Below are 19908 nucleotides of genomic sequence, written 5' to 3'. Positions count from 1 at the left end.
GCACACAAACAACAAGTGTGCGGTTAAAATTGGCAAAAAAAACGCGCAGACTTCTTTTCACAGGGCCATGGAATGAGACAGGGATGCATCTTGAGGCCCACATTCTTCAACATATACTGTATATCAACGAATTGTCGGGGCACTAGAACATTCTGAAGCACCCGAGCTCACCTACTAGAATTTGAGTCAAATGTCTACTGTTTGCTGATGATCTGGTTCTTCTGTCCCCAACCAAAGAGGGCCTACAGCAGCACATGAATCTTCTGCACAGATTCTATCAGACCAGGGCCCTGACAGTGAATCTCATTAAGACAAAAAATAATGGTGTTCCAAAAATTATCCAGTTGCGCGGATCACAAATCCAAATTCCATTTAGACACCATTGCCCTAGAGCACAGAAAAAACTATACCTACCTCAGGCTAAACATCAGCACCACAGGTAACTTCCACAAAGCTGTGAATGATCTGAGAGCCAAGGCAAGAAGGGCCTTTACTCCATTAAAAGGAACATAAAATTAAATATCCCAATTAGGATCTGGCAAAAAATTATTGAATCAGTTATAGAACCCATTGTCCTTTATAGTTGTGAGGTCTTGGGTCCGCTTACCAACCAATAATTCACAAAATGGGACAAACACCAAACGTACAAATTCAAACACTAAATAATGCATGCAGAGCAGAATTAGGACAATACCTGCTAATTATCAAGATCCAGAATAGAGTCGTTAAATTCTAGGACCACCTAAAAGGAAGCGATTACAAAACCTTTCATAACAAAGCCATCATCTACAGGCTGAACCAGGATGGGAGCTGTGGTTAAGCGATGTTTGAGGTCCTGGAACGCCCGGTCAGCAGCTGGAGACCACGTAAATGGATTATTGGGGTGCGTTGAGTGCTGACAGGGGGGAAGCCAGGGTGCTGTAACCCCGGATAAAGCAGCGATAGAAGTTGGCTAACCCCAGGAAACGTTGCAGCTGCACCCTGGACCTGAGGCCAATCCATCACTGAACTCACCTTCCCGGGATCCATCTGGACACTCCCAGCAGAGATGATGTAACCCAGAAAGGGGATGGTGAAACAAGGGAACTCACACTTCTCTACCTTCACAAACAGCTGATTCTCCAGAAGGCGTTGAAGGACCTGCTGGACATGGAGCACGTGTTCTTGAGGGGAGTGGGAGAAGACGAGGATGTCATCAATGTAGACGAAGACGAACCGGTTCAACATGTCATGGAGGACATCATTCTCCAGAGCCTGGAACACAGCAGGGGCATTGGTGAGGCCAAAGGGCATGTCCAGATACTCGTAGTGGCCACTGGCTGTGTTGATGGCGGTCTTCCAATCGTCCCCCTCTCGTATCCGCACCAGGTGATACGCTTTCCGTAAATTCAGCTTGGAAAACACAGTGGCCCCCTGTAATGGCTCGAAGGCAGAGGAGATGGATGGTAGCGGGTAACGGTTCTTAACTGTAATGTCATTGAGTCCCCAGTAGTCAATGCACGGGCGCAGGGTCTTGTCCTTTTTCTCCATGAAGAAGAATGGAAGAGCAGAAGCGTCGTGGCCTGGGCCTTCCTGAACAACTCCTGGAGGTACTGGTACTTCGTGGGAATAGCGGAGAGATCCGGGGCACCTTCCGAGCCCCCAGAAAGACGTCCCAGGGCAGCCGAACCGAATCGTTTCTAGTTATCTCTCCTCCTTCCAGGCTTTTTCTTCTTTGGACTTTATATGGCGATTGGCATCTAACTTTTATAATAAGGTGAATTATCACAACCGACCGACCGACTTCAGTTCATCTTTCAATCACCCACATGGGTATAATCAATTAGGAGATGGCACATGGGTATATGCTTCTAAAAGCCAATGAGCAGGACTTGCATTGCGTTCGGCGTCACAAATAGAAGCAAATTCTATTTTAGCGCTTGGCAAAGCAGACGCTCGTTGGCGCGCGCGAGCAGTGTGGGTGCAATGATTGAATAAAATGTATGTGTACATTTGTTTTGCAATGCGGTTTAGGTAGCGTGTAACTTAAGGGTGGTCATTGACCAACTCCATTATTGCAATAATTAATAATCAAGTTTATTTGTTTTTAAGAAATCTAAAAGTCTCTCTCCTTTGAATCCGAAATGACACGCCTCATTGGTCTCTCGGTCGCGGCCGGCTGCGACACAAACCGGGCTCGAACACGGATCTGTAGTGACGCCTCTAGCACTGCGATGCAGTGCTTCAAACCACTGCGCCACTTGGGAGGCCCATTGGTCTTCATTTAAGGTTAGGCATTTCAAATGATCACTGTTCCAGATATGAGATGCGAATCACTTTGCACTATTCTGTTCTATTTTATTCTGTTATATTACATCATGTTTTTTTTACTATAAAATAGGTGTCGAGTGTAAAAAGGGTTCAGGAAATAAGAGCATCTTGTCTGCTAAATTAACAAAACAAGGATATGCCATTGCACAGCCATACCTTTTTGAAGACCCCACAGAGCCCCAGGACAGAAACACAACCGGAGAAAACTAAAATATAATATATAATATAAGAAAACTTGAATGCTATTTGGCCCTAAACAGACAGTACACAGTGGCAGAATACCTGACCAATGTGACTGAACCAAAATTAAGGAAAGCTTTGACTTCTGACTCAGTGAGCATAGCCTTGCTATTGAGAGGCCACCGTAGGCAGACCTGGCTCTCGAGAGAAGACAGGCTATGTGCACATTGGCCACAAAATAGATGGAAAGTGAGCTGCACTTTCTAACCTCTAGCCAAATGTATTAGAGACACATATTTCCCTCAGATTACACAGACCCACAAAGAATTCAAAAACAAATGAAATTTTGATCAACTCCCATATATATTAGGTGAAATACCACTGTGTGCCATCACATCAGCATTATTTGTGTCCTGTTGCCACAAGAAAATTACAAACAGGGAAGCACAAAAACCACTGTAAATACAACCCGTATTTATGTTTATTTACTTTCCCTTTTGTACTTCAACTATTTGCACATTGTTATAACACTGTACATAGCCAACATTGGAAATGTATCTATTATTTTACTGTTAATTCCTGATTTTTTATTTCACTTTTGTTTATTATCTATTTCACTTGCTTTGGCAATGTAAACATGTTTCCCATGCTAATAAATCCCTTTGAATTGACAGAGAGAGAGAGTGAGAGGAGGGAGAGAGAGAGAGACAGAGAGACAGACAGTACCTTCCTCATGGACTCCAGTTGTCTATGCTTGTTTTCATTGGCTATCTGCAGCAGCCTCATCCTCTCCTCCAGCTCCCCCTGCTCGGCCTGCTGTTTCTGCCTGAGCTCCCTGCGCCGCAGCCTGGCCTCAAGGTGCGGAGAGGGTAGGCCCAACCTCAGCAGCTGGATGCATGTTTGGATGGCTGGGAGGGGAAGTGAGGAGAGGATGGTCAGATAAAGAAAGGCTGGCTGCTTTATCTACTGCAGCGCCCCCACACCCTGATAAACACACAGCTGGAACAGAGCGATGTGAGAACAAGTTACTCTGAGATTTAAAAATAAACCCTAATGTGGTGAGATAACAGATTCTGTAAACAGCAAAGCTTTTAAGATGGTGGGAGGGATTGGTCACTTTACCTTGAATCCATTCTTGTTTCCTCTTCTTATCCGATGCACTGATCTCAAAGCTTTTGTCGCTGCACTTCACTATAAAGAGGCATTTCTTCCCCTCCTTGTCTGGTAGAGACTGCAGAGAGAACAAGACGTCACACACTCACTGCACACTTCCTTGTGTCGATCCCATTAACCCTCTAGAGTTTGATGAAACATTGAATTTGTGATTCATTTCAGGAAACTAGGCGTAGTATGTTGCATGTCACTACTTCACAGGTGAGTCATTTGAACGTAAATGCGTTTTTGGGCAGAAATGCCTTCTGGAACATGTGAACTTTCATGTGCCTTAATAACAAACTTGTGGGCCTCCCGAGTGGCGCAGTGCTCGCTGTGCCACTAGAGATTCTGGGTTCGAGTCTAGGCTCTGTCGCAGCCGGCTGAGGATTTGGCCGGCGGGGGTATCATTGTCCAATTGCGCTCTAGCAACTCCTGTGGCGGGCCGGGCGCAGTGCACGCTGACACGGTCGCCAGGGGTACGGTGTTTCCTTCGAAACATTGGTGCGGCTGGCTTCCAGGTTAAGTGGGCATTGTGTCAAGAAGCAGTGCGGCTTGGTTGGGTTGTGTTTCGGAGGACGCACGGCTCTCGACCTTCGACTCTCCCGAGTCCGTAAGGGAGTTGCAGAGATGAGACAAGACTGTAACTACCAATTGGATACCACAATATTGGGGAGAAAATGAGGTAAAAAAATAAAAATAATAATAACAATTAACAAACTTGTATGCCATCTGTAAATACTAATAAAATTGTTAAATTACGTGCCTAGTTGATTTAGCCACAGAAAAAGACAGAAATGTTCCCGCTAGCCATGATTGGCAGAGATAATGGATGGGCTGGACATGCTGAGAGATGAGTTCGGATTGGTCTGCCATGTAGCACGATTCTGTCTATAACATGAGCTGGTCAGTACAGTGGGGCAAAAAAGTATTTAGTCAGCCACCAATTGTGCAAGTTCTCCCACTTAAAAAGATGAGAGAGGCCTGTAATTTTCATCATAGGTACACTTCAACCATGACAGACAAAATGAGATTTTTTTTTCTCCAGAAAATCACATTGTAGGATTTTTAATTAATTTATTTGCAAATTATGGTGGAAAATAAGTATTTGGTCAATAACAAAAGTTTATCTCAATACTTTGTTATATACCCTTTGCTGGCAATGACAGAGGTCAAACGTTTTCTGTAAGTCTTCACAAGGTTTTCACACACTGTTGCTGGTATTTTGGCCCATTCCTCCATGCAGATCTCCTCTAGAGCAGTGATGTTTTGGGGCTGTTGCTGGGCAACACGGACTTTCAACTGCCTCCAAAGATTTTCTATGGGGTTGAGATCTGGAGACTGGCTAGGCCACTCCAGGACCTTGAAATGCTTCTTACGAAGCCACTCCTTCGTTGCCCGGGCGGTGTGTTTGGGATCATTGTCATGCTGAAAGACCCAGCCACGTTTTATCTTCAATGCCCTTGCTGATGGAAGGAGGTTTTCACTCAAAATCTCACGATACATGGCCCCATTCATTCTTTCCTTTACACGAATCAGTCGTCCTGGTCCCTTTGCAGAAAAACAGCCCCAAAGCATGATGTTTCCACCCCCATGCTTCACAGTAGGTATGGTGTTCTTTGGATGCAACTCAGCATTCTTTGTCCTTTTTTTTACCAAAAAGTTCTATTTTGGTTTCATCTGACCATATGACATTCTCCCAATCTTCTTCTGGATCATCCAAATGCTCTCTAGCAAACTTCAGACGGGCCTGGACATGTACTGGCTAAAGCAGGGGGACACGTCTGGCACTGCAGGATTCCCTGGCGGCGTAGTGTGTTACTGATGGTAGGCTTTGTTACTTTGGTCCCAAGCAAGAAATCTTGCTTGTTTGTAGGTGACCAAATACTTATTTTCCACCATAATTTGCAAATAAATTCATTAAAAATCCTACAATGTGATTTTCTGGATTTTTTTATTTTATTTTGTCTGTCATAGTTGAAGTGTACCTATGATGACAAATACAGGCCTCTCTCATCTTTTTAAGTGGGAGAACATGCACAATTGGTGGCTGACTAAATACTGTTTTGCCCCACTGTATGTGTAGGTAATCCTTTCTAACGTGGCTTTTTTGAAAAATATAATGTAGTCGAACTGCAAAGGTGTTGCTCTCCACTTTCTGGAGGACCGAGTTTTGAAATCAGTGGAATGCGGACGCTACAGACGTCTTTGTGAAAACACTGTTTTTTCGACATGTCTCATGGTCTGACAAACACCACTCTAGCCGTGCCACCTTTCAACATAGATGCGGAAGAGCGATATCGGTGGATGCAGGGGATTGAGACGCAGCCCAGATATCTCTAACTTAAACAGATAGATTTTGATGAGGATTGTTTCATCATTTTAATTACATTTACGTGGGGCCGCGGAAATTGTAGGCTATGGGTTAACAATGCCAAAGGAAGCTGGTTAACAAAAGTGGGCTAGCATGCATTCCAACGCTCCACACAATTTATTTAGTAGTTAAATGATAGCATTAAGAGTGACCAATGGAATAATACATTGTTATTACCTCCACACAACAGTTGCGGTCCAGCAAAATGTCCCCCTTCTTATCAGTGAGGTCCTCACTCACATAGTATGACATAGAGTTTGGTCCGAGCACAAACCAGCGCTCTGTCCAATTTTTCCTTTTGTGGCCTTTTTTCATCATGTAGCCCTTCAGGAAAAAATACATGAATCTGTCACAATCAAGATTGTAATATCTTATCTATATCATTGTTACCACCAGCAGAGGTCTGACAGAGGTCAGTGTAGAGTAGACAGTCACTGTGTCCTAAATGGCACCCTATTCGCTATTTAGTGCAGTACTTTTGAACAGAGCCCTATGAGTTCTGGTTAAAAGTATTGCACTATACAGGGAATATGGTCCCATTTGGGATGCATAAAGTGTAGTGAGAGAGGGTACCGCGGGCGAACCTGTCTGAGAACATCCAGTATGAGCTCCTGGAAGACCTCAGAGATGCCCATGGACAGGGTCTGGCGGTTCATGCCCTTACTGAAGTGGCCCATGCCAACCAGCTCTATCAGCTCCCAGGCAATCAGGCATTGCTGCTTCCTGTTCAACATGAGCTTGTAATCATCAAACCTCTCCTGATTCCAAATGCCTCCCATGGCCTCCATCAGCTTCCGCAGGAAGTACTCAATCTGGAGGGGGGAGGAGAAGAGGAGAGGACACAGTGAGTCAGTCCTGTGGTATGAATGGGAATCATTTTAACTGGAAGAGCATAATTACAGCAAAAAAAAATAAGATATGTATGTGTATTAAAGGTGTTGCCTTGTCTCTCACTTCCTCTGTGATGATGACCAGTGGGTACCTGTCTTCAGACAGGAAGTTGAAGATGCACCAGACCTTGAAGGCGTCATCGTTGGAGATGAGAAGATGGCTCATGTTGAGGTTTTTCTTGAAACACAGTGTCCAGCACACATTGTTGAACTCCAGTATGTCAAAGTTATCCCTAACCTGTAATTAACATAAACAAAGCCAACATTTAAACAAAACAGAACAACTTCCCTATTTTTCTTCAACATACTGTAAGTAAGGGCAATAAGATTAGAAAGAGTCAGTAGTAGCCTAATATTTCTCTGCCCTACGTTTTAGCCCACATGATGTGAAGTACAAACATAATGTTCTTTGTCGCTTCATTTTAATTCAAGTCAGATTCCGGAGGAGAAAGGCAAGGAAATAGCCCCCAAGTACAAATAGCGCTAGGACTAAAGCAGTTTACTAATTGACATCAGTGTTGGTGTTATTGCTATGGAAACAGTTGGCAAGCCCTGCAGGTCTACAGATGTGGGCTATATCTGATGGTCTGCCAACTCGAGAACTGAGGACAAAAACTTTGAAGATCACTTCTTGCTTTATCACTGGTGTTTACAAAGTAAGTGCATTCATTACCAATGGCTGACTGCTTGAATATTAAAAAAGACATGAGTAATTATTATCTCTCTCCCCGATGCCAATAGATGAGCCTTTGAAATCTACTTCCCATGCACTACAAAAGTCATAATAAAACTCCTTGTATGCTATTTGTTTTATTTCATTGAGTTGTGTTCTGATTATGAGTCGGTCTCTATAAATGTGCTATCACAAAAAGGGTCCCCGGCCACAAAATGTTTGAGAACCCCTGCAATATGTGTAAAAACAAGGTGTTTACCAATCAGATTGTGAAGCTTTTCTAGAAAACAGACTCAGCGAAAACCAAAGACTCTGCATCATGCAATCATCATGTTCTGGAATCTATCTGTAGTAGTGTGCGTGTTAACCCTTCACTTCTAAATGCTATGTATGACACAGGATGAAATGTGAGTAGCTGATGTAAGCTTAATGGACGTTTCTTCTGAAACGAAGGCTATATTTTCTTGCACTCATTGCAGTAATTTTCAGCACACATGTTTTTTTCTTTCGATAACTAACAATGGTAGGTCTCACACCTCCTTGATGGCTGTGAAACAGAAAGATTCTGCCACTCACACAGTAGACATACCATAACAATGGCAGCCTTGTTCAAGGTCAAACAGATCCTGCTCGCTCTATTTATTTCTCAAAAACCAATACATTTTAATATGGTTGACATGCATAATATGGGTGACATGCATATCTTAGAAACTAAGATAAACACTGAAAATAGCAATAACACTCATCATATTATGAGCAAGGAACATTATATACAGAAAAGCATTGCCTTAAACAATGTTTCTAAAGGCACACATAAAACACTTCCCATGAAGTCTTATCATCCACTATGGGGATGCGGCACTCCACAGTTACACCTCATGCTGAGGGATCTGTCGACCTAGGGGCTATGTACATTCTAGTGGTTCTATTTCTATGGACCCAACATCACAGAGCCCTCCACTAACAGACCCACTGAGGTGAGGAGACAGGATGACGCAGGTGCTCAGAAGCCTGAGTGCAATGTCGGTTTGACATTTTACTGCATTGTTAGGAGCTCGTAACATTCACATTTTGCTGCACTCGCTACAACATCTTTTAAACGATGATCAATTCAAATCAACCTTGATTTAAAGTCTGCCAACTCCTTGTGAATTTATTTATTTAAGTCAGTTAAGATCAAATTCTTATTTTACAATGATGGTCTACCCCGGCCAAACCCTCCCCAGTTGTGATACAGCCCAGGATCAAACCAGAATCTGTAGTGACGCCTCTAGCACTGATATGCAGTGCCTAAGACCACTGCACCACTCGGGAGCCCACTTAGACCGCTTGTGCCACTTGGCATGACAATGAGCAATGGAGTTGGAAAGAGCACAAACAAATATCTTACTGCTCACCTTGTCCAGTATGAATCTACTGAGGTAGGGCATGTAGCCCTGGTTGGACACAGGGCCCTCATCATCATCCTTAAAGTGCTGCTCCAGGGCGACTGGGTCATGGGGTATCTTCATCACAGTGCATAGGTTATGAGAGAGCACCTGTAGAGCCACAGTCAGATCAGATCATGCAGTCAGGGAAACCATTGCCGTCATAGTAATATCATTCACCAGGTACTCCCCCCCAATGCTCAGAAGCATGTTATACAGGCTATGCACAATGAGTCTGGGGGCGAGGTTACTGTCATACTGTTGTTATTCACTGGGCATAGTAGAGAGATGTTACAGTAATATTGGGGTGTCCAAGGGATATCAAAAAGATTCCTCATACAAGTGGGCATCATGCTCCCATAAACACAATTACATGGTGATTTGTCAAAAGGGCCTCTATTTAGTCTAAGATCACATTGACATGCATGACTAAGCATGTGTTGCTGTCAGTTCAAGCATTGCTGCCCAAGCATTACTTCTGTTCCTTCCTGGAAACATCTACAAAAAGTGTGTTGAAAAGGTCCCTATTGAGATGTAGAGTGAAGTAAATATATCAAAATAAATCTTATGATATTTATAAATAAGCCACTCACTAACATCTATAATCTAGACAAAGGAACAGACTGGACTGTCTGAAAAATAATATTAACAATGGATGGTTGACAACATTTCCGGGCAAGTCAGGATGTTCTCTATGCAGTGTTGTGATAGCTCAGGTGGAATTTAGGTGCTGAATGAAAGGTGAAGGCATATTTTCCAGACATCGAAAATACTTATTTTCTGGATGTCGAAAGTATGTTTTTACGTCTATGATTGGTTCAGATTTGGTTCGTTCCGGACCAAAAATCAACCTCCTTGGAAGTTGAAATCAAGACCGGTCTGGACTGCACCAAAAAAACACCAACAAAATACAGTCAATCCAGACAGCACCAAAAAACGGACCAAAAAAAGAAATCCAAAAGACGTTGAGGTCGGTAAATAGCTGAGTGTAGTGTCTTCATCAGAGCCTGGCTGGTACACAGACCACCAGACAGACCCAGACAGGAAAACAATACCTACCCTTCTAAAGCAGTGCCCCTTGCCTTTTAAAATCTCAACACGTTTACGTTAGATTCTGTCCAAATGACAAAATATCGTGTGTAAAGCAAGATTATCATCGGGCACGCATGTCCCACATTCATGGGTATCTGTCAATCAACAATGGTTATTTCCACAGAACCATTGTTATTCCTGTTTTTTGTGCGAAAAAGTTAGACACACACGAGTAAGAGAAAATACTTCTGATATAAGCAGAAACTGAGTAGCCTGTGAGTTGAGGAATAGCAGAAATGTGTCTCTACTTTGCTGTCGATGTTGCCGACTGAATTATCACTTGGCAGTTGACACAAAATTCACTATTGTGAGGGAAGCGAAGCAGCACATAAAAATAGTGTACACTGAATTAAAATTAAGATCTCAGATACATTGTCAAATATTTTATCCAACTGATCAGAACTTTTTGTTTGTGTCTGATATTCGGATCAGCAACATGAGAAAATATTCCAAAATCAGAATTAATCTAAATTTCGGTTTTTGATCAAACATGTTTTTAAACTTCATTATGGAATAATACTGTAGGCCTACTAGCTACGATTTAAAGCCTACCTTAAGCTGTGATTTGGACACTTTCCCACTTTGATCCACGTCCAAGGCTGTGAATGCGTGCCATATTGACTTCAGAAGTTCATCCCGTAGTAGTCCCATGTTCGTAGCCACTGGTGCGCTCGAAGTCTAGGTAAAACTGCAATTTTTTTCAGACACTGATACATACACAGTCACGTGATCGAGTGTCGCAGCAGGAAAATGAGATCGCATCATCCAATGACTGTATGGTAGCACCAGATAGCGCATAGTTGTCGAACGCGTTGCGCTTTCATCAGTATTCAATTGTGAAGAGTAAACGGTTAATAGACCACAAACAGCTTAATAAAAATAGGTCCCCACAATGAACAAACCTGTTGCATAGTGGTAGACGATCAACTTCACAATAAACTACATAAAAAAAGTTTGTATAATCTCATTTACCTGTTTTCATTAGATAACTAGTCCATCCCACAGACTATCATGTGTAGTCCCAGTTTTTTGTTCTTTTAGAGCAACATTCATCCACAAACATTTGACAATTCCAAGGTATCCATATTATCGGGAGTGAATTTATTGAACTTGCAACAAGTAACATGAAACCAATAGCTGTCAAAATTATCTACATGCATAATATACATCATTGTAAAACATGAGAAAATGTAAATTAGTCAATAATGCTACAGTTCTGATGGGTTTTGAACAGAAGAAAATACTGACTTTACTAAAACAATTCTTCAGTGGCACCATGCATCATATATAAAATAAATGACACCGGGGCTTGACACAATGATCCACTTTGACCAACTGCATCACACACGATTGGATGACTCATGAACAATGTACATGAGTAAAACATCTTAAACAGTGTACACAACTCAATACATAATGAACTTCAGATAGGAAATGTATTATAGATGCAACACATTGAAATTCCATGTTTTACAGAAGAGATTGATTACTGAAACTATTCTAAACATCTGAATGGAATTTACAAATTCACTGAACTCCACTAACGTTCAAGACAAACATATAGCAGCAGTATGCATTTTTACATTTAGCAGACGCTCTTACACAGAGTGACTTACAGTAGTGAGTGCATACATTTTCATACTTTTTTCGTACTGGTCACACGTGGGAATCGAACCCACAACCCTGGCATTGCAAGCGCCATGAGCCAAACAGTTTGACTGAGCCAAACAGTTTGCATATGGCAAGTTCAAAGTGCTCATTGAATCATTCCTAGCCAATGATCCAGTTCCACTACCTGAAATCAGGTATAATAGACTGTAAAGTGCAAATTTGTATCACACCATCCCAAACCCGCACACTGGCAACAGAATGTTCTAGCATGCTCCCACATTCCATTAAAAACAAAAATTGGCTATGTAATACCAATTGCCAGAACATGCCAAGTGCTTGGGAAGGTAACAACCCTTTCACTCTTTAGAATCAAATAAATCTGGTCCATTGTCTTACTAACCCTTTCCAAGTACCAAACAGTAAGAACTATAAATACCGGTAGTCAGTTTGTACACTCTGAAGCCCACCTCTCCATGTCTGCCTAGGGAGGCCTTCCCAGTACACTGTCGAGTGCAACCAGGGTTGTTTTCATTAGCCCACAAGGTAGCAAGACATTTTGCAACAGAAAACAAGCATTTCTAATTGGACAATTTCAGGTAGTCCCCCTCTGTTTTGGCCTGTTTTCTTTTTTCCATGTCGTGCCTAGTGAATATGACTCAGTCTGATACCCATTTGGGTTGGCAGTTGGCCCGCTCAATAGATGGTCAGGCTGACTGAGCGGTTCATCTTCTTGCCGATGAGCCTGGAGCTCCTGCTGGACCGGAGGGTGGAGCGCGTCAGGACCCTATCTGAGATCAGAAACTTCTCCTCTGCAGCTACTTTGGCTTGCTGGGCCTTTTTCAGCTCCCTGCACGAGGACAAGCACATTGTTAGAGAAGCCATTCATAAATACCAAGAAAATACTAATTACATCTGAAATGGATTCCTGAATCATTAAAGAGTAGGTATCATGTCATTTTTCACAAAACAAACACTGTCGTAGTATTCTCTCTAACATTCATACTTACGATATGATAAGTGAAAAAGGAATGGAAGCCTTGAGCCATGACATATGAAGAGGGTACGTACTTCTGCAGTAGCGCATTTTTGAACTTCTCTGCGTTGAGTTCCACGCGGAGCTGGTCAGCGCTCATGCGGGAGGCAGTGAGGAGGACGGGATGTTTGGTGAGGGAAGACGCAGACGGCCTACTGGCAGGGTCAGGGTGGATCATCAACTGCAGCACACAGAATTCATTAATACCACTAATTAAACTTTACTACTGCCTGTCCTGCACACAAACAACCATTACAGAATGAAGCACTGCACCCAACATAAACCCTTTATAGTGCACTACTTTTGACCAGGTCCCATAGGGCTTAGGTCAAATATGCGCACAATGTAGGGAAAGTGTACCATTTGGGAAGCACCCCTGATCGTTTCTAGTCAAACCTTCAGTAAACTTGGGAATTCCTGTGAGAGCACTTGAGGTATCGCAGGTAGTTTTCCTTGTCTGATGTCATGCCACTTGTCACCATTGGTTGGGAGTGGTTCAGCTCCTGAGGCACTGACCACAGTCAGTGCTAGGGCAAAAATATCTGCCCTGGTGAGGTTTCTATAGTCCTGAAAAACACATTGGTCCAATACATGATTTTAGATAATTTAACAAATGAGGTGGTATGGGGGAGGAGTTATCCAATTACCTCTTGTAAGACTTCATTGACCAGGTACCTGCTGTCCCCTTCTTCAACTTGAGGATTGTCCATTCTGGTCACATGGCCAAGATCACCTGGGGGAAAAATACAAAAACAGAATCCAGCTGCCTGGTCAACAAGTACACTCAATTATTAGCTTGTTACATTTGCATGATAAAAAAAAGTACCTATTTTGTAAACAACATTTCTATTTGGTCCTTCCTCATCGTCAAATTCATCAACACACACCACAGTCTTCCGGGATAAGAAGATGTTGCCTGAGAAAAGTAAAGCACAGCAAGCGTTAAATCATAAATATTCTAAATGATTTCAATAGTTTAGCTGTATCCAAAACTCTACCGCTACTTACTTGGCTTGATGTCCATGTGAACCAGAGAGGTGGAGTGAATGTACTTCAGTCCACGGGCCACCTGAAGGAGAAGGTCCTTAAGGTCCAGCTCAGAGAAGAAGCGCATGGTTCTGTAGTTCTCTGAGACCACGTCTGCCAGTGTGCCGCCGTTACAGTACTCATTCTGTATGAGCATGTGGTCGTCCTCTGACCAGGCAGAGTAGTACCTCACTACATGGGGGTGCTGCCCCAAGACCGCGTGGGCATACACCTCCCGGAGTGCATTCTGTCTGCGGAAAACAGAACACAATATTAGCACAAAAATGGCATGGCATTAAGGTCAATGAGTCATTTAAATGTACACTTGGATTGTCAGTTTTTCAAAATCCATGGGATTCTCTTACTCGTCTACAGATCCAGCGAGGGGCTTCTTTGAGCGTTTGATGGCATAGATGCAGCCATCGAGTCTTTTCACACATTTGAAGACAGAGCCAAACTCCCCAGATCCTATCTTCTCCAGCTCATGAAACTCTGTGGCATATCTTGATATCATGTTGCTATCCAGAAGAGTCATTCTCTGCAAGAAAAGGACAGAGTTGCTTAGACACTTATCTAAAGTACAATTTCAGTGTGTGTGGGGGTGGCGGGCGGGTAACAAAAGTATCATTGTGATTACAAAAATATACCTTTGATGGTGGAATGATGTCCTCTTCACACTCTGCATCACTGGCTTCCATGTCCTCTCCACATGAGCTTTAGAGATTAAGGAAAGTAAACAAAATGTGTTATATAACAACCACTGGAGGGCAGACAATCCCTACAAGTGTACATTGTTAGTAACCACGTGGCTTTGGGTTGCTGCCAACAAGCATGCAATAGTCAACAGATTAATTGCACACTAGATCTAGAAGCATGTCTGAATCTATTGTCAACTAAGAATAGGCCATGCTCCATTGACACCGACAGAAATACAAATCTCCCAATTCTAAGATGCTTATTTTTGTTGTTGTAAAACAGTTATAAAAGGAACTTGAGTTGTGGCATGGTAGTAAAATCTGATCTACTTTACAACACTAACTGCAATTACTTTTGAGTTTTATAAAATGGTTTTGACAAACAAGAGTTCCACAACTACCTTAGGATAGGGGAGAGTATAAAGAGGAAATGGAGTTTGTTTGAGGTCAGTAGAAGTCCCACACCCACAAAATCCCAATGTAACACCTGGTAAATAATGACATCAGTACAATGTGCTTCTCTTACTCATTCCTGTGTGATCTCTTTCTGTTGTTCCTTTGTAACATTGCTGCCTGGATCAGTAATGAGTCGGGGGTAAATGGATTGATGTTGATCATGGGTGCATGTCTACTCCTGCTGTCTGTGTGCAGTCTTCCTGTTGAGTCCCTATTCATGTAGACACCTATTCCTACCCGGCAGACTGTGGATCCTGTGGCCACTGCTCTGGACAACAAACTCTGAAAGAGAAAACAAAACATTGCATTAGATAAGAATAACATGTATGGTTGGTGAGGGTCATCCATACAAATATGGAAAACAAGTCAAGGAAATCAATGATTCAGGGAAAACTATGCCATTGCCTTTAACAAGTGGTAAAATAATCATGTTCAAACATGTTGAAGACAGAAATAGTCATCTTGCAGAGGCTGGTTCTCTGGCTGAAAACTTAAAAAAGTTCATTTGATTTCACATTGTGGATCTGATAGAATAATTTGAGAACAATAACATGTTAACGTTACTGTAGTTAACCCACCTTAGGTGTGTGGGGGACATCAAATAGTCGGAGTTTTCTGAAGGTTTTATGGGGCAGTGTGTCGGGACAATCTGGAATGGGAGAGCTTCCATCCTGATTGTCGGAAAACTCAGGGGACGAGCTGTTGTAGTAGGGCCGGGACCCTTTACTCAGAGAAGGGGACCCCCTCATCAGGTCAGTCCCTGGTGATTTTAGGGGGAAAAGACATCCAAATCCCTCATCCCAATGTTCAACGCGATCCTCCGCGGTAGCTGTCTTCGTGGTGCCGTTACAGACGGCTTGGTTTAAGTTGGAGTTGTGTCTCGGCGATTGCACTAGGGAGTCCATTTCGGCGAGACTCGACTCGGCTCCAGTGCTGTTGTTGCCGTCGTCCTCTCCGTCACTCTGGTTGAAGTCTAGTCTCTGTCGAATAGGTCCCATCTTCGGGGACATACCGACGAACATTCGGCAACTGAAACGTATCACTTCCCAGACACAGTAACGTTGGCTATAGCGTTAAAGTGGCTAGCTAACTAAATCGTTTTCAAATTATCCCGAGTAGCTTGACATCCGTGTGCCCATGGCGCTACAATTGTGAGTCAATTTGTAATCCAAAATGACGTGGCTAAGTAAATTAGCTAACGTTCGCTCACTAGCCTCGCAAATACGTTAGAGGTTAGCTAACTACTGTAACGCCTTAGCTTCGTTCCATGAGGAGCAGAACACCGTACTGGCAAACGAACGATTATGCTGGGCGCTTATTTACTACAAAAAACAATCATTAATTTAGTACTTGTGTCTAGATGTCAAAATACTTCAGTCGACTGTTTGTTAACCTGAAATATTGTCACAATTTGTCCTGCTCCGCTTCCTGCGACCGTTGACAGAATTATTCCAACCTAAATTTCTTCCCACTCTCCAACCAATGAGAACACATTCCTGAATTTTGAAACGTGGGCGTTACTTCCTTCGAAGCAAATTTTTTCGTCACAAAATTGATATTTGACAAACGTCACTTAGAAGCGAATTGAATCCTTGGATCTTTTAAAAAAAAATGTTATTACCTTGGAGGCTCTTAATTAATTTGTCCGCATCATTAGTCCTCATTGTACTGTACTGTACTTTTTTTTATTTCACCAGGTACGCTAGTTGAGAACAAGTTCTTTTTTACAACTACGACCTGGCCAAGATAAAGCAAAACAGTGCGACAAACAACAGTTACACATGGAATAAACAAGCATACAGTCAATAACAATATAAAAAATAAAGTCTATATACAGTGGTAAGGCAATAAATAGGCCATAGTAGCGAAGTAATTACAATTTAGCAGATTAACACTGGAGTGATAGATAAACAGATGATGATGTGCAAGTAGAGATACTGGTGTGCAAAAGAGCAGAAAAGTAAATAAAAACAATATGGGGATGAGGTAGGTAGATTGGGTGGGCTATTTACAGATGGACTATGTACAGCTGCAGCGATCGGTTAGCTGCTCAGATAGCTTATGTTTAAAATTTGTGAGGGAAATATAAATCTCCAGCTTCAGCGATTTTTGCAGTTCGTTCCAGTCACTGGCAGCAGAGAACTGTAAGGAAAGGCGGCCAAAGGAGGTGTTAGCTTTGGGGATGACCAGTGAGATATACCTGCTGGAGCGCATGCTACGGGTGGGTGTTGTTATCATGACCAGTGAGCTGAGATAAGGCAGAGTTTTACCTAGCATAGGCTTATAGCTGATCTGGAACCAGTGGGTCTGGCGACGAATATGTAACGGGGGCCAGCCGACTAGAGCATACAGGTAGCAGTGGTGGGTGGTATAAGGGGCTTTGGTAACAAAACTGATGGCACTGTGATAGACTGCATCCAATTTGCTGAGTAGAATATTGGAAGCTATCGCCGAGGTCGAGGATCGATAGGATAGTCAGTTTTACTAGGGTAAGTTTGGCGGCGTGAGTGGAGACTTAGTTGCGAAATAGAAAGCTGATTCTACATTTCAATTTTGGATTGGAGATGCTTAATGGGAGTCTGGAAGGAGAGTTTACAGGCTTGCAAGACACCTAGGTATTTGTAGTTGTCCACATATTCTAGGTCAGAACCGTCCAGAGTAGTGATGCTAGTCGGCAGGTGGGTGCGGGCAGCGAATGGTTGAAAAGCATGCATTTGGTTTTACTAGCGTTTACGAGCAGTTGGAGGCCACAGAAGAAGTGTTGTATGGCGTTGAAGCTTGTTTGGAGGTTACTTAACACAGTGTCTAAAGAAAGGCCAGATGTATACAAAATGGTGTTGTCTGCGTAGAGGTGGATCAGGGAATCACCCGCAGCAAGAGCGACATCGTTGATATATACAGAGAAATGAGTCATCCCGAGAATTGAACCCTGTGGTACCCCCATAGAGACTGCCAGAAATCCGGACAACAGGCCCTTCGATTTCACACTGAACTCTGTCTGCGAAGTAGTTGGTGAACCAGGCGAGACAGTCATTTGAGAAACCAAGGCTAATGAGTCTGCCGATAAGAATACAGTGATTGACAGAGTCGAAAGCCTTGGCCAGGTCGATGAAGACGGCTGCACAGTAGTCTTATATCGATGGCGGTTATATTGTTTAGGACCTTGAGCGTGGCTGAGGTGCACCCGTGACCAGCTCGGAAACCAGATTGCACAGCGGAGAATTGGCTGTTTTGTAGATTTGTGAACATATCAAAATACTTAAACTTACATGCAGAATACCTGCTGTTAACTTTTAAATGATTGGAATGAATTATCCAAAGAGAGTATAAAGATTTTCATTGGTATTCAGTGGTATTCAAAATGGTTAGTGATCCGTTTTTTAACTTGGCTTTCGAAGACTTTAGAAAGGCAGGGCAGGATGGATATAGGTCTATAAAAGTTTGGGTCTAGAGTGTCACCCCCTTTGAAGAGGGAGATGACCGCGACCGCGGACGATACGAAAGAGAGGTTGAACAGACTGGTAATAGGGGTTGCAACAATGGCGGCGGATCATTTTAGAAAGAGAAGGTCCAGATTATCTAGCCCAGCTGATTTGTACGGGTCCAGGTTTTGCAGCACTTTCAGAACATCTGCTATCTGGATTTGGGTAAAGGAGAAGCTGGGAAGGCTTGGGCAAGTAGCTGCGGGGGGTGCGGAGCTGTTGGTTGGGGTAGCCAGGAGGAAAGCATGGCCAGCCGTACAGAAATGCTTATTGAAATGTTCAATTATCATGGATTAAATCGGTGGTGACCGTGTTACCTAGCCTCAGTGCAGTGGGCAGCTGGGAGGAGGTGCTCTTCTTCTCTATGGACTTTACAGTGTCCAAAAACTTTTTGGAGTTAGAGCTACAGGATGCACATTTCTGTTTGATCCAAATCCAAATACTTATTTTCCACCATAATTTGCAAATAAATTCATTAAAAATCTTACAATGTGATTTTCTGGATTTTTTTTCTCATTTTGTCTGTCATAGTTGAAGTGTACCTATGATGAAGATTACAGGCCTCTCATATTTTTAAGTGGGAGAACTTGCACAATTGGTGGCTGACTAAATACTTTTTTGCCCCACTGTATAGTTAAAGTGACTATGCATATATGATAAACAGAGTAGCAGCAGCGTAAAAAGAGTCTTTGGGGGGGCGAGAGAACATTCTATGACTGGGGTGGCTGGGGTCTTTGAAAATTTTTAGGGCCTTCCACTGACACCGCCTGGTGAAGAGGTCCTGGATGGCAGGCAGCTTAGCCCCAGTGATGTTCTGGGCCGTACGCCGAGCAATTGCCGTACTGGGCCGTACGCCAAGCTCTCAACCTGTTACATTACAGCCCCGTCGATGAGAATGGGGGCGTGCTCGGTCCTCCTTTTCCTGTAGTCCACAATCATCTCCTTAGTCTTGGTTACGTTGAGGGATAGGTTATTATTCTGGCACCACACGGCCAGGTCTCTGACCTCCTCCCAATAGGCTGTCTCGTTGTTGTCTGTGATCAGGCCTACCACTTTTGTGTTGTCTGCAAACTTTATGGTGTTGGAGTCGTGCCTGGCCATGCAGTCGTGGGTGAACAGGGAGTACAGGAGGGGACTGAGCACGCACCCCTGTGGAGCTCCAGTGTTGAGGATCAGCATGGCAGATGTGTTGCTACCTACCCTCATCATCTGGGGGCGGCCCGTCAGGAAGTCCAGGATCCAGTTGCAGAGGGAGGTGTTTAGTCCCAGGATCCTTAGCTTAGTGATGGGCTGAGGGTACTATGGTGTTGAATGCTAAGCTGTAGTCAATGAATAGCATTCTCACATAAGTGTTCCTTTTGTCCAGGTGGGAAAGGGCAGTGTGGAGTGCAATAGAGATTGCATCATCTGTGGATCTGTTTGGGCGGTATACAAATTGGAGTGGGTCTAGGGTTTCTGGGATAACGGTGTTGTGAGCCATAACCAACCTTTCAAAGCACTTCATGGC

General features: G+C 43.2%; 2 protein-coding genes across 2 annotated transcripts in view; both read right to left on the bottom strand.

Annotated features, from left to right (window-relative positions):
• Window positions 1–10790, bottom strand: part of LOC139411582 (switch-associated protein 70-like) — a 33781-nt gene extending 22991 nt beyond the window's left edge. Inside the window, exons 1-7 of the mRNA XM_071158129.1 lie at window positions 10651–10790; window positions 8977–9117; window positions 6971–7144; window positions 6601–6828; window positions 6194–6340; window positions 3613–3721; window positions 3217–3398 (exon numbers count right to left, since the gene is read on the bottom strand). Coding sequence (XP_071014230.1) covers window positions 3217–3398; window positions 3613–3721; window positions 6194–6340; window positions 6601–6828; window positions 6971–7144; window positions 8977–9117; window positions 10651–10749 — 1080 coding nt within the window. The 5' untranslated portion in view covers window positions 10750–10790. The remainder of the gene's footprint in view (window positions 1–3216; window positions 3399–3612; window positions 3722–6193; window positions 6341–6600; window positions 6829–6970; window positions 7145–8976; window positions 9118–10650) is intronic.
• Window positions 10791–11178: 388 nt separating this feature from the next.
• Window positions 11179–16403, bottom strand: LOC139411581 (wee1-like protein kinase 1-A). Its single transcript, XM_071158128.1, has 10 exons — window positions 15498–16403; window positions 14990–15201; window positions 14416–14482; window positions 14134–14306; window positions 13751–14019; window positions 13569–13658; window positions 13390–13475; window positions 13139–13309; window positions 12778–12923; window positions 11179–12556 (listed from the first exon to the last, which is right to left on the bottom strand). Exons 1-10 carry the CDS (start codon window positions 15939–15941, stop codon window positions 12403–12405), a joined length of 1812 nt encoding a protein of 603 aa, XP_071014229.1. The 5' UTR covers window positions 15942–16403; the 3' UTR covers window positions 11179–12402.
• Between the last annotated feature and the right edge of the window lie 3505 nt (window positions 16404–19908).

The sequence above is a fragment of the Oncorhynchus clarkii genome, chromosome 6 (genome assembly GCF_045791955.1).
Source record: "Oncorhynchus clarkii lewisi isolate Uvic-CL-2024 chromosome 6, UVic_Ocla_1.0, whole genome shotgun sequence".
In the NCBI taxonomy this organism is placed as follows: domain Eukaryota; kingdom Metazoa; phylum Chordata; class Actinopteri; order Salmoniformes; family Salmonidae; genus Oncorhynchus; species Oncorhynchus clarkii.
The sequence above is the reverse complement of the archived record's forward strand: the minus strand, read 5'-3'. Positions and strand labels throughout refer to the sequence as shown.

What these genes read in the sequence shown, in the direction of transcription:
- LOC139411581 (XM_071158128.1), bottom strand. Translation starts at nt 15,941, where the DNA reads ATGTTCGTCGGTATGTCCCCGAAGATGGGACCTATTCGACAGAGACTA. An exon ending in CTCGCTGGATCTGTAGACGA is followed by an intron (nt 14,020 to 14,133) that starts GTAAGAGAATCC and finishes TGTTTTCCGCAG; the next exon opens with ACAGAATGCACTCCGGGAGG. An exon ending in TCACATGGACATCAAGCCAA is followed by an intron (nt 13,659 to 13,750) that starts GTAAGTAGCGGT and finishes TACTTTTCTCAG; the next exon opens with GCAACATCTTCTTATCCCGG.